Source organism: Gambusia affinis, linkage group LG12 (genome assembly GCF_019740435.1).
Source record: "Gambusia affinis linkage group LG12, SWU_Gaff_1.0, whole genome shotgun sequence".
NCBI classification, from domain to species: domain Eukaryota; kingdom Metazoa; phylum Chordata; class Actinopteri; order Cyprinodontiformes; family Poeciliidae; genus Gambusia; species Gambusia affinis.
This window is the reverse complement of record NC_057879.1, coordinates 7,293,548-7,306,780: the sequence shown is the minus strand read 5'-3', so window position 1 is coordinate 7,306,780 and position 13,233 is coordinate 7,293,548. Positions and strand designations below refer to the sequence as shown.

General features: G+C 41.4%; 1 protein-coding gene and 1 long non-coding RNA gene across 3 annotated transcripts; one reads left to right on the top strand and one right to left on the bottom strand.

Moving 5' to 3' along the window:
• Positions 1-6,011: 6,011 nt before the first annotated feature.
• LOC122841259 (nucleolar protein 9) lies at positions 6,012-13,043 on the bottom strand. 2 transcript variants are annotated; one of them, XM_044134411.1, is made up of 12 exons: positions 12,954-13,043; positions 12,213-12,485; positions 11,000-11,236; positions 10,562-10,768; positions 9,081-9,188; positions 8,127-8,268; positions 7,845-8,037; positions 7,624-7,764; positions 7,417-7,536; positions 6,502-6,714; positions 6,316-6,421; positions 6,012-6,228 (listed from the first exon to the last, which is right to left on the bottom strand). In XM_044134411.1, exons 2-12 carry the CDS (start codon positions 12,448-12,450, stop codon positions 6,074-6,076), a joined length of 1,860 nt encoding a protein of 619 aa, XP_043990346.1. In that variant the 5' UTR covers positions 12,451-12,485; positions 12,954-13,043; the 3' UTR covers positions 6,012-6,073. The 2 variants fall into 2 exon arrangements, with proteins under 2 accessions (XP_043990346.1, XP_043990347.1); XM_044134412.1 differs by having other exon boundaries at positions 12,651-12,955.
• Positions 8,280-9,064, top strand: LOC122841260. The gene is made up of 3 exons (XR_006372366.1): positions 8,280-8,367; positions 8,452-8,556; positions 8,759-9,064. It is a non-coding gene; the product is annotated as an uncharacterized LOC122841260 (long non-coding RNA).
• Positions 13,044-13,233: the final 190 nt, after the last annotated feature.

The window sequence follows — 13,233 nt, the reverse complement described above, 5'->3', positions numbered from 1 at the left end:
GAGTGTTTTCTGTGGTATTTTTCAAAGGCTGTTGTGTTATGAAGCGACAGCAGCCGTTTTACCCAGGTGAAGGAATTAAACCTCACCACTCTTATTTAGGGCAGAGCAGCAAAAACATGCAGTGTCAACACAATGTGGGCTGACTTAAATTGTATACTGGTTCAGGAGGGGCGGAAATATGAATGAGTTTATCCCGACTTCAAGATAAGCAGTGAAATAAATGACCTATTTATTTGTGGAAATTCTTTTATCTACTTTGGTGAGATTCTCCACTTTTTCCTTAAGACCCTGACCTTAAGCTTTTTAAATTCAGCCGATTTTTGAGCTTGACGTTTTTGATAAAGTATTTATTTTAAAGTTCTATGATAAGGAGCAAGTTTAAGTGTCCGTAAGATATTGTTTAGAAGTTCTTAAAAAAAGGGGGGGAAGGGGGGGCTTTAACAAATGAATCTGATTGAAGTGTACAAGCATTGATTTAAACCCCAGTATAGGTACTTAAATCAGCTTAACAGTTTGGTATGTTCTCAACACAAACTTGAATACATATTGTGGATTTTTTATTATCATCACAAAATAGTGCATGGTCATGAAGTTGGGGAAAAAAAATGGTTTTAAAATATTTAAATAAAAATCTGAAAAGTGTGGTGTGGATCTGTCAGAGTCACCTTTTGCTGCAATTTAGACATATTTTGGCCTGTGTCTCTACCAGCTATTGGCTATTTGGTTTTGCAAAATGACTAATGGGATGGAGACTATCTGAATATAAATGTTCAAGTCTTGCCACATTTTCCAATTAGATTTTGGTCTATTGACTGGACGGTTACATTGTAGCTCAGGTTGTATATTAAGCTTTTCCTCCCGAACTTCTTTTTCGACCTCTAACGACTTTTCATTCCAAATGGCTCTGAATTTACTCTCTATCACCTCTGAGCTTTTATTTTGTTTGTTCTCTTTCAAGAGCTTCCCAGAGTGATTTGCTCTTTTTACTGATCGAATGGATGAAGGAAACACTAGATTTCAGACTCAGCTTTGTTGGCCAGGTTTGTGTGCACGTACAAGAGATTTCACTTCGGCTTCACACATCTACAGCATCCCGGTTACGTATTCAGTTACAAGATGTAGACGACCCGCGTCACTTTTCGAATTTTCATTTGTACATTTTAATATCCTTAAATATCCACAGTAGATCCCGACCCAAGCTTTGGAAACCATGTTGCTCCATCAACTCCAACCACACAAAGTGTGAATCACATAGCCACTATGTTAGAGTACCGACTCCTGTGAAGCTATTTACATGTCTTGCAGATATTGATGGAACAACAAGCTCTGCTTTTGGCAGAGCATGCTAAGCTGGCGAACCCGTCTTGTTAGCGTCTTGCTAGCTTAGCATCAGTTATCTGACTGAGCAGTTCGATTCCCTCCCAGCTTTGCTCTCCGTTTCCAACAGATATGGCTGTATAGCTCTGACATTGTGAGGGTTTTTAAAAGGCAGGGATCTATAACGATGTCACGGGTATTGGATAGTCGATAACTTACTAGCAGAATGTCACTGCTAGCATGTGAACTCCAGCTAGTTTCTTGTGAGCGCAAAATCAGATTCCTGCCGTTTTAAAGCTACTTTTGGTAATGCAGACCATTTCAAAAATATTTAAGCTGATCTGTAAAGTTTTAAAGATCAGTCAATTAAAGCTGAGGCAGCTTTTTAGTACAAGTAAGAAAGTGTCTTAGGGACCCCAAGTTCACATATCATCCAAATCCCATCACAAAGACAATAATCTACAGATAATTTACCGGCTGGTAATTTCTCAACAAAAGTTCAACTTGAAATATCTGAGGGAAGAGTCTGGATGTGTATACTCTTATTTTCTCTCTCTTTCTCTCAGAGCGGCCTTGAGACAAGATTTGTAGCAATCGCCACAGTGATTACTCACTTCACTGCACACATATGAAGTTTTCTTGTAAAATTACTTTTCCTTATTTCGCTGGCTTTTTGTTGATGTGCGCTCTTGGCAAGAATCGCAATTGCGATCCATTTATTAATTGCTTTTTGTCCTCTCTCTCTCAAATGACCTTTTCATATAAAAGCATCACACGAGGAGAAGAAGTATGATCAATAACATGAGACTTTTTTTTTAACTCCAACAACACAGTGACATCAAAATACTTCCTTACACTGCAATAAAGGCTGGGAGGAAGATAATAATAGCGCTTTGCTTGTGTGCCTTTTTTAGTGCGACAGTCAAAAAGCTAGATAGTAAAATAGAAGTACTCATGCAGGGCGAGAGAGATTGATGGTAGAGAGCTGACGGGAAAGAGGATGATGCTAAGATCTCGTTCACATGGAAACAATTTTAGGTGTGTCGGCAAAAGTTTGTTTTTTTGTAATTTAAGTGCATCCATACAGATTTGGCATCTTGGCAGAGAAGCTATTCATTTTGAAACAGGGTTCCAGAGTGGATAAAATTTCACTTTTCACTTTTACAAATAAACATGGCGGCCTTTGGTGTTTTTGTTGTTGTTGTTGTTGTTGTTGGTGTTCTCTGGCGACAGCAAAGATGTAACCTGGTCCTCTCAGCAATGGTGTTAAACTCATTTTGATTTTGGGCCGAATCAAAATCACGAATGCTCTTAAAGGGCCGGTTGTGCCAGGATGTATTGATAAAACCTGTTCACAAGCTCTTAAAATATCAATTAATTCTTAAAACCAAATAACACTGCTCAACGTCTTTCTAGTCCCTCCAGGATTTCGCGATCCTTTCTGTGATTTTTTTTGCAATAAAATTCAAAGTGTTTGTGGTGCTAATCTGGGTATATTTACGGTAAATGCGACTTTTTGCTACTCGCCGCATAGACCATAATCTGACATCAACTGAAGCTGAGGCAGCTGTTTAGTACAAGTATGAAAGTTTTTGACCATTTTTGAGAAAAACCGGAAACAAAAACTCCCAATTAGCGCGAAAAAGTGCGAGGATTTGTTGAGTTTGCGTGAATTTCCAAGATAATTCTCAAGAATGTGGCGGGTCTGATTGATATAATTTGGCAGGAAATAAATGAAAACTGCATTGATTAGATTAATAAAATAATATTGAAGCACACTTAGTGTTTAGTCTGGAATCTAGAGGGCCACATGAAAAGCTGTGGCGGGCCAGATTTGGCCCACGAGCCTCAATTTTGACACACGTGATGTAGAGGAATCGCACAAGAAAACCTTTAAAGTCAGCAGAGAAGTTCAGACTTCCTGGAAGTATCTCTACTTTACGGAAGTGGCAGCGATACACACCAATGCTACTTTAAAGTTGTTTTAATCTATTCTACACACACTCCACCCCCATTATTCTTTGTTAAATACCTGGGAACAATAATTATTTTCTTCCATTTAAGAGTTATGCATCACATCCTCGCCGGGTGTTGTTTACTCATGAAGAGCTTTAGCTTATGCTCCACAGTCTGGATTTAAAGACAAATCACTCCTGTGATGTTTGGGGTAGCTATTACTTTTCTACCTCTGAGGAAAGCCGCAGCTAAAAATAACTTAGTAGCGTTTGTTTACCTGAAATGCCTCCGAAATTAAAGTTAAGTCTGATGGATTATTCATGGTTTAAGATTTGGATTTGCTGAAAGCTTAGAAATTTTTATTTTATTATTATTATTTTATTTTTTTTATTTTGCATAAACACCGCTAAGGTTCAGAGCAGGAAATGTGAGCTGCTTTATTTACATAAACACACCTCGTTTGGAGTCACCAAAAGAAATAAAAAAAATATACACATATAAAAAATAGAATCTGGCTGCACATTTACTCCCTAGGTGCAGCAGCCAATCAGACGTGTGCGGTCCTCGGGTTCTGGTGCCGATGCAATCTGGAGTGGACGCGCTGAAGAACTCTTGAGAGGAAGTCAAACTGGCAAAGGAGCGGAGGGGTTGAAGGGAGGGAGCGAGTCAGACGGAGAGACGAAGGGGTTGGAAGAAAGCTTTGAGGAGTAATGGTTGCTTGGAGACTGTTGTCAAGGAGACAGTAAGTCCTTTGGCATCTGAAATGTCCTACATTTATGTTGATATTCAGAAGGAAGAGGGTTTGTTTTTTTTAAAAGTCCGATTTTCCTTTTTTAACCCCCTCTCGGCTGTGAGGGTTTCCACGAGATTGTCGGCGATAAGATCAAACGGAGGATGACTCCACGTCCTAGAAAACTCTGCTGAAAGGTTGGAATAAAACAAAAGGTTTTCATCACACTTAAAACAGGTCGAAAAGAAAAAAAGAAAAAAAAAACAACCCCGTCAGATAACAGCAGCCATGTGACAGCCCTGCTGACGCCCACAGGAGGGGAAAGAGGAGGGAACGGAGGGGGGGACGATATGACAGAGTTTGTTTCCGTGACACCCTATCGGCGTCTCAAACTGCGACAGATATCCTCCCTCTTTGTGTTTCCCTGGCGCTGACTCATTCAGTGGGCATTTTCTGTGGTTCTTGGGCAAAAAAGAACACTTCATGCAGGAGGGCTTTGAGCTCAGAAGACTCGAAGCCACCCACTGAGTACCACTGGAGAGCCTGTTGAAGTTCCTCTTCGGCTTCCACCCAAGAAAGACTATTTTCGGTGAGCTCTGTGCATAGCTAATGAGCTGCACGTTGCTTTCCTTTGGGGAGGAGGTTGGAGAGGCAGGGGTGGAGATATTACCGGTGATGGAGGAGCAGAGTTTGTACAGAAAGCAGACCTGGCTGACCGTATAGGAGGGGAAGCAGCTGAGAACCTCATGGAAGAGGTGGAGGGCACGGGACCCATCTGATTCTGTTTTCTGCTCATTGGGGGCCCCAAAGGTCATTATTACCCGGCTTTATCTGAGTTGTAGCAAACAAAACAGCAAAGAGAAGCCTGAACCGTCTTCACCACGTGATGGAAGCTACGAACAGGATGCAGCCTCATCAAACGCTGGGATCCTCATGCCGTTCTCCACTAATCTGCATTTTACCGCAGATGAAAAGTTGAAGGGACGGCTCTGTGCTTTGCCAGAGTAATAACAGAGAGCGATCAGAAGATTAGTACTCATGTTGTAAAAGGCACGCATGAGAAGTAAAAAAAAAATTATTTAATAAATAATAAAAAAATATATCCCAAGCTTTGAACATCCCTCAAAGCACAGCTTAATCCATCATTCCAAACGTGGGACTGCAAACATACCAGGATGAGCATCACCACATAAACCTACATGCTTTTAAGGAGAAACAAGCAACTGTGGAGGAGCTGCAGAGTTTCCCCGGGGTTGGACAAATTGTCAGTGAAACAATATTTAGACGGAAACTTAACTATCTGGCTTTTTAAAAAGAGCAGCAAGAAGAAAGCCGTACGAAACTTCACTTTTGCGGTTTTGAACGAGTCAGAGGGCACCGGTCAGATGAGACCAAAACGGATTCAAGGCGTGCAAATGGCTAATGTTACCGAAATGGCCTTGTTAAAGTCCAGACAACGAGGAATCTTTCAAATTACGGTTTACAACCACTTGGATGGAGCTTGAATTTTTTGACAAAACAAAAAGAATGGGCAGCAATGTCCGTCCATAGATGTGCATATCTGGGGAGATTAATAAAAATGCACACAATATTTCAGATTCCTTTTTGTGCTGAATTAACAACCAAATGCAACAAAGGACACGTTACGTTTTTTGAAAAGTACTGCATTACACACAGGGGCAATAAAAGCTTCCCACTGGAATCAAACGATAAGCAAGTACTGACATACATTCATAACCGTGATTATTTGTAACAAGAATATTTACATTCTTTTAATTTTGTTTAAATATTTTCTTAATTTCAGTATTTTTTGCACCAATGGGAATCAAGTATCACAGCCATGACCGCAGTATATCTGATGAAGTATGAGGTTTTGCACTTCAGGACGTTGTTTGCTACTTTTGAGGCGGATAACCTCACCATACACGCACCTCTAGTGCCACCTACAGGCCACATCTCTACTAGCATCGAATTGTATATTAAAAATAATCAGCAAACGAGTCAGAAGCAACATTATATATATTTATTATCAAGCACTAAACACTAAACAATTTGACTAATTTCGACTTTTCACTCCAGAAGGTCGCTGAAAAGTTTCCGTTTCTTGGACTCCCCCGTCTGGATTTCCTGCCAGTGGGCTCTCCTGTGGACAAAGTGGGAGAGGCCGAACTTCGCCCAAACGTGACGGGCGAACTGATCGGACCTCAGCTTACTTTCGCTGGGAACTGGAAGAGAAGGACGGGAAAGAAAGTGAAGAAATGAACAACAAAAATCAAAATCAAACTTGAAAGCGCTAAAACCGTCAACGTTACCAAGCTCCTGCGCGATGCCTTGCCTCTGGCTGACCGAAGCGCTGTTCCACGCGGCTTCCAGGACTCGGCTCCCGAGCCTGGAGCAGGCCATCTGCACGTACTGGCCCTGAGAGGAGAAACGGCGTTTAGCGTACATTTCTGAACTCCACAAACAACCTGAGACTAAATCCAGCGAACACATTGTACCTCCAGTCTCTTGAGGATCTTGCCCCTGCCTTTGTCGCTGGATGTGGTGATGAGGGCCTGCAGGACGTGGCTGCCGGAGGGGTCGGAGGCCATCGTGAGGAGGTCGGCGGGGCTCAGGGTGCGCAGGCTGCTGAGGAGGTGAGAGCGCTCCTTAAACCTGGCCAGCGCTTGGACCAGCCGGGAACCGTGGTAGCAGATGGACGTCAGCGGAACCTGAGGACGACAGAAACAATCTGATGCGGCACCGGGGAAAACGCGCCAGATGAAACACTTCACCTGAACTTCCTCAGAGAGTGGAAGTTACTGAAACAATATCAATATAGAAAGTGGGGTGAAGATCTTGGAGGAAAAAAAAACTAAAAACTGAATGTTTTAATTTTTAGCATTGTTCACAACAAAGAAACAACAATGCGGCCGTAGAGTGTTCTGGTTAAATTTATTGGGGGAAAATAGACTTGAGTCTGTTAAAAAAAACAACACAGGTTTTCAGTTACTAAAAATTTTATATGGAGTTCCCCAAGGTTTGTTACTGTTACTGGCATCAATGTGTTTTTCTTTTCTGCATATTTTCTTTCTTTGTATTTGTATTTTTTTTAAACTGCCACAATTTTACATTGCTCGCAGATGACACAAATCTATTATGTTGTGAACACGATGGAGCTCAACAAACCACTGCACGTAATATTAGATCTAAACAACTCAGTTTGATATTAAATGTATTACAAATCTCACTAAAACAAAAATATATTGGCTTTTTTTTATTAACTCATCTTTAACTGAACTTGTCAACTTCAACTCAACAACTTTTAATAAATAGTGCTGAAATGTAAAAATGACACAGAGATTCTTTAAGCATTCAAAGAAAGGAAACTAACTAATTAATAAAAAATAAAAAAAAGACCAGTAACGGTTTACCTCTTTCTGTGTGCTGCCCTCTGTTGCATCAGTCTGGTAATACACCTCATAGGTGAGCAAGGACATAAAGAGCGGCAGGCAGCAGACGTGTCGAGAGCCGGGCTCGGCGCAGTGGAAAGACTGAAGGGAAACACGGCACAGGGCTGACATGACGGAGGAGGAACTCCTTCGCATTTGTAGCAGGACAAAACCTTTTGGGAGGCTCACGTTCAGAAGGCACCGCATCATGTCGTCCTGCTTCTCTCCGCCTTCTGCGCAGCTTTCCGCCAGCTGGACGATCACGCCCATGTGACCGGCAGCCAAGACGGCCTCCACGCCCTGGACCAGCTCGTCGAACAGCTTCGGGAACTGAGGACGGGAAAGCCGTCAAGTGGGGAACTCTTCAGTCCCACAACAACAACAACAACAACAACAACAACACCGCTTACCAGTTTATGTTCGGCCAAGGCGGCTGTCAGCCTCTGGACGGGGAAGTTGGCGATAGGATGGAGGGCGAGGTCAACCAAACTGCCCTTGAAGTGGCTCTTGTAAAGGTCACGGAGAAGAGATTTGTGGGACAGCTGGATGATCGTCTCTATGAGGCGACTGGAGGCCTGGTCCTTCAGGAAGACCAGCAGCGGACTGCAGGAGACGAGTTAAAATGGCGTCCAACGTTACAGCTCTGCCACACTGTAGCCCTTACAGAGAAGGAAAACCAAAACCCCTCCCACCTGACTCCGGGGGCCGAGCCGCGGCTGGTCAGGTACTCCATGGTGCGCTTCAGGAGCTGTTTGCACAGTTTGGGTCGTTTTCTGTGACACACGGTCAGCATGGTCTGGAAGACGGCGCTGGCAGCTCCATCTGTAACGCTCACTGAAGAACAGACCAATGGAAAAACTGTTACAACGGAATATGAACAAGCTAGTTAAGAGTTTGTAAGGTGATAAACGAGCAGGAAGACTTGCCTGAACTGTAAGTAAAACTATCCGTACGTGTAATATTTAAATAATATTTAAGTAGAAGACAGCTTCTTTGTGCCCTGACATTTCTTATTAGTACTTGCAGAGGCTTTACTGCCACCGACTGGAGACTAATGGGAAGGCCTGAAATCTGCTGCTGGCCATTTTAAAACAGTCGTCTAAAAGAAATAGAAGAGTTGAGGTAAACATGCCAACTGTAGTTTATAGTAAAGATTTAGGTAAAGGAAGCTTAAATCTCTGCATGAGCTTTAGCAAAGAGGTTTATAGACTTCAATCTGTTTTTGTTTTTTACTACTGAAATGAAATGGTTTGTGTTAAAGTTAAAAAAAACCCTGTAAATTCATTCATTTAGTATTTATATACTTTGGCTCTGCTGTTTTCAGATCTCAACAGACGTCGGAGTGAAAACCACAGGATTAAAAGTCAGCAAATGGTTTCATCACTTCTTTTGAATCGGATTAATATCTCCTTTCCCACGGCAACATCGGCTCCTTTATGCCAGCGCAAACTGCTCATTTTACCGTTTTAAAAATAAAAACGCACGTTTTTATATAGGCGATGAGAGATTTTCCAGTCCTCTGTGCTAAAATGTTCTCTTTGTGATGGGAGTACAAAGAAAGAATTGCGTCATCTATAATGCATGGAAAGGGGGAAAAAAAAAAAGAAGAGGCGAGTACAGAGATGGCGTGATGAAAGGCAGCTTACGATGAATATTTTCCATCAGGGTCTCGGTGAGGCTCTTCAGCTCGTACCAGAACGAGGTGGGAATCTCAAAGTCGGTCAGCTGGGGGGCCGCCCTGTGCTCTTTTGCACCTAATTCGAACCAGAACAACAAACGAGAGACACAGGCGTGAAGTCAGACGTCCTGACTCGGCCTCCATCACGTATACTGAAAAGGAACCGAAAGCTTTATTTCGCTTCTCAAACAGGAACTGCAATGGAGAATGTGGCCAGCTCTCTCTCTTTCACTCTCAGAAGAACAAAACAGTTTAGAACCTTCAGCAAGCAATTGCTGCGATTTGCATCAAAACTCCCTTGCTATTTCAATCAGAACACACACACACACAAATTATACAGATTTAGTTGCTGTGAATGACGTCCATAACCCAGGGACATCGTTATGTTTGGCAGGAATCAAACCAGCGAAGAGGAGTCGTTATTTGTTAGTCTGGGCATGAACGGGCACTCTGCGGAGAAAGACTTCTGGTCGGGTAATTGGCCCGGTGTAACGGAGGAGCTTATAACTGGAGGGTACCTGGAGAACAGGGGAATTAAATGGAATTAAAGCCCTACTTTGAACGTCCAATTACTGCCTGCAAAGGTGGGAGTGATTTCATTTTATTCACTCAGCGAAGTCACGGTCTGCATAAACAAATTACGGTATTTTGTGACACTTTTTGAAAAATGTCCTTGGGCTTTTTCCGTTCGCTTTGTCCACACTGAATTAGAACTTCTTCGTCCAGGCTGCCTGCTATGATTTTTAAAATCCAGCAGGTGTCACTGTTCAGCAACACAACCAACATGGTCAACTAAGGATTCGCCCATATGAAAATATGAGCAAACAGCCGATAAGCTGACTTTTAGGAATATTAAATATATGTTGTTACACTTTGAAGAAAAAAAAACAACTAATTTATTCACTTGTGATTTTAATTGAATTCCTTGTTTAGCAGAAATACCGCAAATGCAAAATTGTGTGTGTGTTTTTTTCCCCCCAGTTGCATTAGCAGAATATCATCACCAGGTCACACCGACAACTGCACTCTTCAGTGTGGATGCTACTATCAAGCAAAGATGACTTGAAGTTGACTATTTTCACTTCAGTAATGAAGTCAGGGAAGAATTTAAAGTCAGCAGTAATCACTAATCTTCAATTCAAAAAGATTAATTTAGCTGAAAACCTCACATTTATTAGAATTTTGTATTGGTTTTGAAATGCTTTAAAGTGACCGCGCTCTGCAACAGTGGTGCTGTCGATAACAGAAATAAATCAGAAACTTAAAGGGTGGAAAAACCTTAATTATATCGTTATATATAATTGCACTACAGCTTTTTAAAGAGACATCTGGAATCAGGGAAAGTCCGTTTTACCAGGACAAAAAAATATACAAAAATCAAAGGATTAAGAACCGGCCACACACATCCACCTCTCACTGAAACACGTTAAGGTGCCTCTGTGTGTTTACCTGGCTGGGCTTCAGTGCGAGGAGGTCCGACGCAGCCCGCCAGCACGTGTAAAAGTGTGCGGACCACGTGCGAGCCGTGAACGTGTCCGATGAATTCTGAGCCGTTGTCTTTCACCACCTGACTTAAAGACAACACCTGGCTCTCCAGCACCCCGGCGCTCTCCTCCTCATCCTCATCCTCTTTGGACGGATCCTTCTGCGAGAACTCTACAACGAACAATCAGGACATGTAAAAACTTTAAGGGTTTTTATTTGTGAAATAAGAAATACAGAATTTTCATCATAAGACATGTACAAAATTTTAACCTACACATTGCCACAATTCTGACTTAGATCCTACTATGTTTTCGGTTACAATGGTGACAATTAACGTCTTCATACAATTCAGAACAATTTTTTATTTTTAAATAAGCAAGTAATCGCATATTTCACACTTACCCTCCCACCTGGACATCTGTCTGAGCGCGCTCTCTACGACGTGGCCTCCACAGCGGTCGCACGAGACCTCTTTAAACCCGGCCCCCGACTCTCCGCCCAGTTCGGCCAGGACTTCGCCCACCTGGTCCGGGCCGGACAGCGGGAGCAGCCGCTGCAGAGTGATGCTTCCCGTCCGGTCGGTGGCCACCAGGCCGGCTTTACCTTTCACCTCGGCGAGGACGTTCCCCACAAACATCTCTGTCCAATGTATTGCAGACATATTTCATTGAGACGCACAGCAACCCCACTGAGGATTCACACAAGGAATGACCAGGAGGTCAGCTTGGTGTCTTACCCAAATAAGCTTATTTTATACATGCAAATTATATTTAATAGATACAGTGGCTCTGAACCTGGTAAATTCCATTTTTTATTAGGGTGAGGAAGAAAAAAAACCCAAACTTTTTCCACATTTAACCTGACACATAAATGTATGGAGCTAAACTGGAGCCATAAAACTTGTTCAAAAGATGTAAACTGACATTTTCTTTTTTTGAATTTTATTTTATTTTTTTTACTTTTTTTCAATTTAAAACTGAAAGACAAAATTTAAGCAGAACATAAAGATTTTAAACTGAAAAAAAAATTTCAAAACTGTTTTTCAGATTCAAATATTTATTTTCAGTTTTAATTGTTTTTCAGTACCAAAGTTAAAAATATATACATATATATTATTTATCTCTTCTTTTTTTTTTTTTGTTTCAAAAGAACTTTCAAGTTTCAAAACTTTTCAGTTTGATTTTTTTTTACAAACTTTATTGCCCCAATGTATGTCCATATAAATAAATGTACAACTTACATGGAAAACAAACAAATTCTGAGCCAATCAGAATCAGGCGTTAGGCCTCTGTTTTTCTACTGTTGTCCTCATCTTTTTCTGGATTTGATTTCTTAAAAAGAGGAGGGAAAACACAAGCCTCTTAGATCCTTGGGGACTTGTTTTGAATATGTTCAATGTTCATGAGGTAAGAAATAAAACCTAAATCCTAACCGCTGTAGCTTAAATGGGGAAAACTAAAGTTGCCCATCAGGTGTGTGAAGGACAACGATATAGAAATGTTTTCTCCATGTGAACTGATGTGATGTTACACAGAAAAGTCCCAGTATCTGATCTCTAGATGCAATTCTAACTTTTTATCTTCAGTTTCCCCGAAGAGAACCAAACTCATCTCACCTCTCTCCTCCTCTTCTTCAAAGCCTTCACTCAGTCGTTCCCCAACGCGGCGGAAGTAGCCAACACTCAGAGCATCCAGTCGCTTCCTGCCACCGTCTCCCAGAGGTTTTTGTCCTTGTTTTTCTTCTTCACCTCTGTTCTTCGTCTTCTTCCATTCTGCTCTTCCTCCATCTTCAGCAGGGTGCCTCCTCTTCCTTGCTCCTCCTTTCTGTAGCTTTGCTCCGTCTTTAGCCAGCATGTTAGGGATCTCAACACACGGCAAAGTCCAGTTCTCTGGCAGAAATGAGATAAAGAAGCATTAGCTCACTTTGTTCAATATCTTTTCAACGTTTAAGTTGGGATACGTTCTCATAAATATGAGGCAAAAATTAGGCGTTATAGCGGGAAGAAGCCTTAACTTTGGAAGTAATGGTGATCTTAGCCTCTTTAAAAACCCACCATCAGTGTATTTTCTGCTTTTACTGAATCCATGCCGAATTTATCGTCGATAAAAAATATTAATGCTTCTTCTGAACTAGCAATTTACTTCGAGTTTATTATAAAACTGTTTAAATTTCCATAAAAAACAGAGTACGGCTAAAAAACAAACAAAAAAACAGCACTTTGACCCGTTCTTGCTAAACCGCTGCAACAAAACCGAAAAAGAGCGACAGCGGGATTTCTGTCAGTGAAAAGAATAATATGTTTTTTCTGCAAAATAAACGGGGTTTTTTGAAGAAAAACTACAAAATGACGACTCACGTGTGAGACCTGTGAAGCGTCCTTCTTCCTCTTCTTCTGTAAAGTTCCTGTTTGTGCACCTGAAAAGTAGACTAGAGATGCAATACTGCCACCTACAGGACCGGAGTGATGATAGTAAATGATAAACTAAACAATTATATAAAAAGCCGTTATTTTCCATCTGTGTAATTTTTAATCACTTAATCGTGACAAAAATATAATTTAGGAACTTTCCCCCAACAGTTAAATGATAAAATGTATTTCTTTCTTTGTCTGTTCTAATGTCAACTCTTTCTATGCT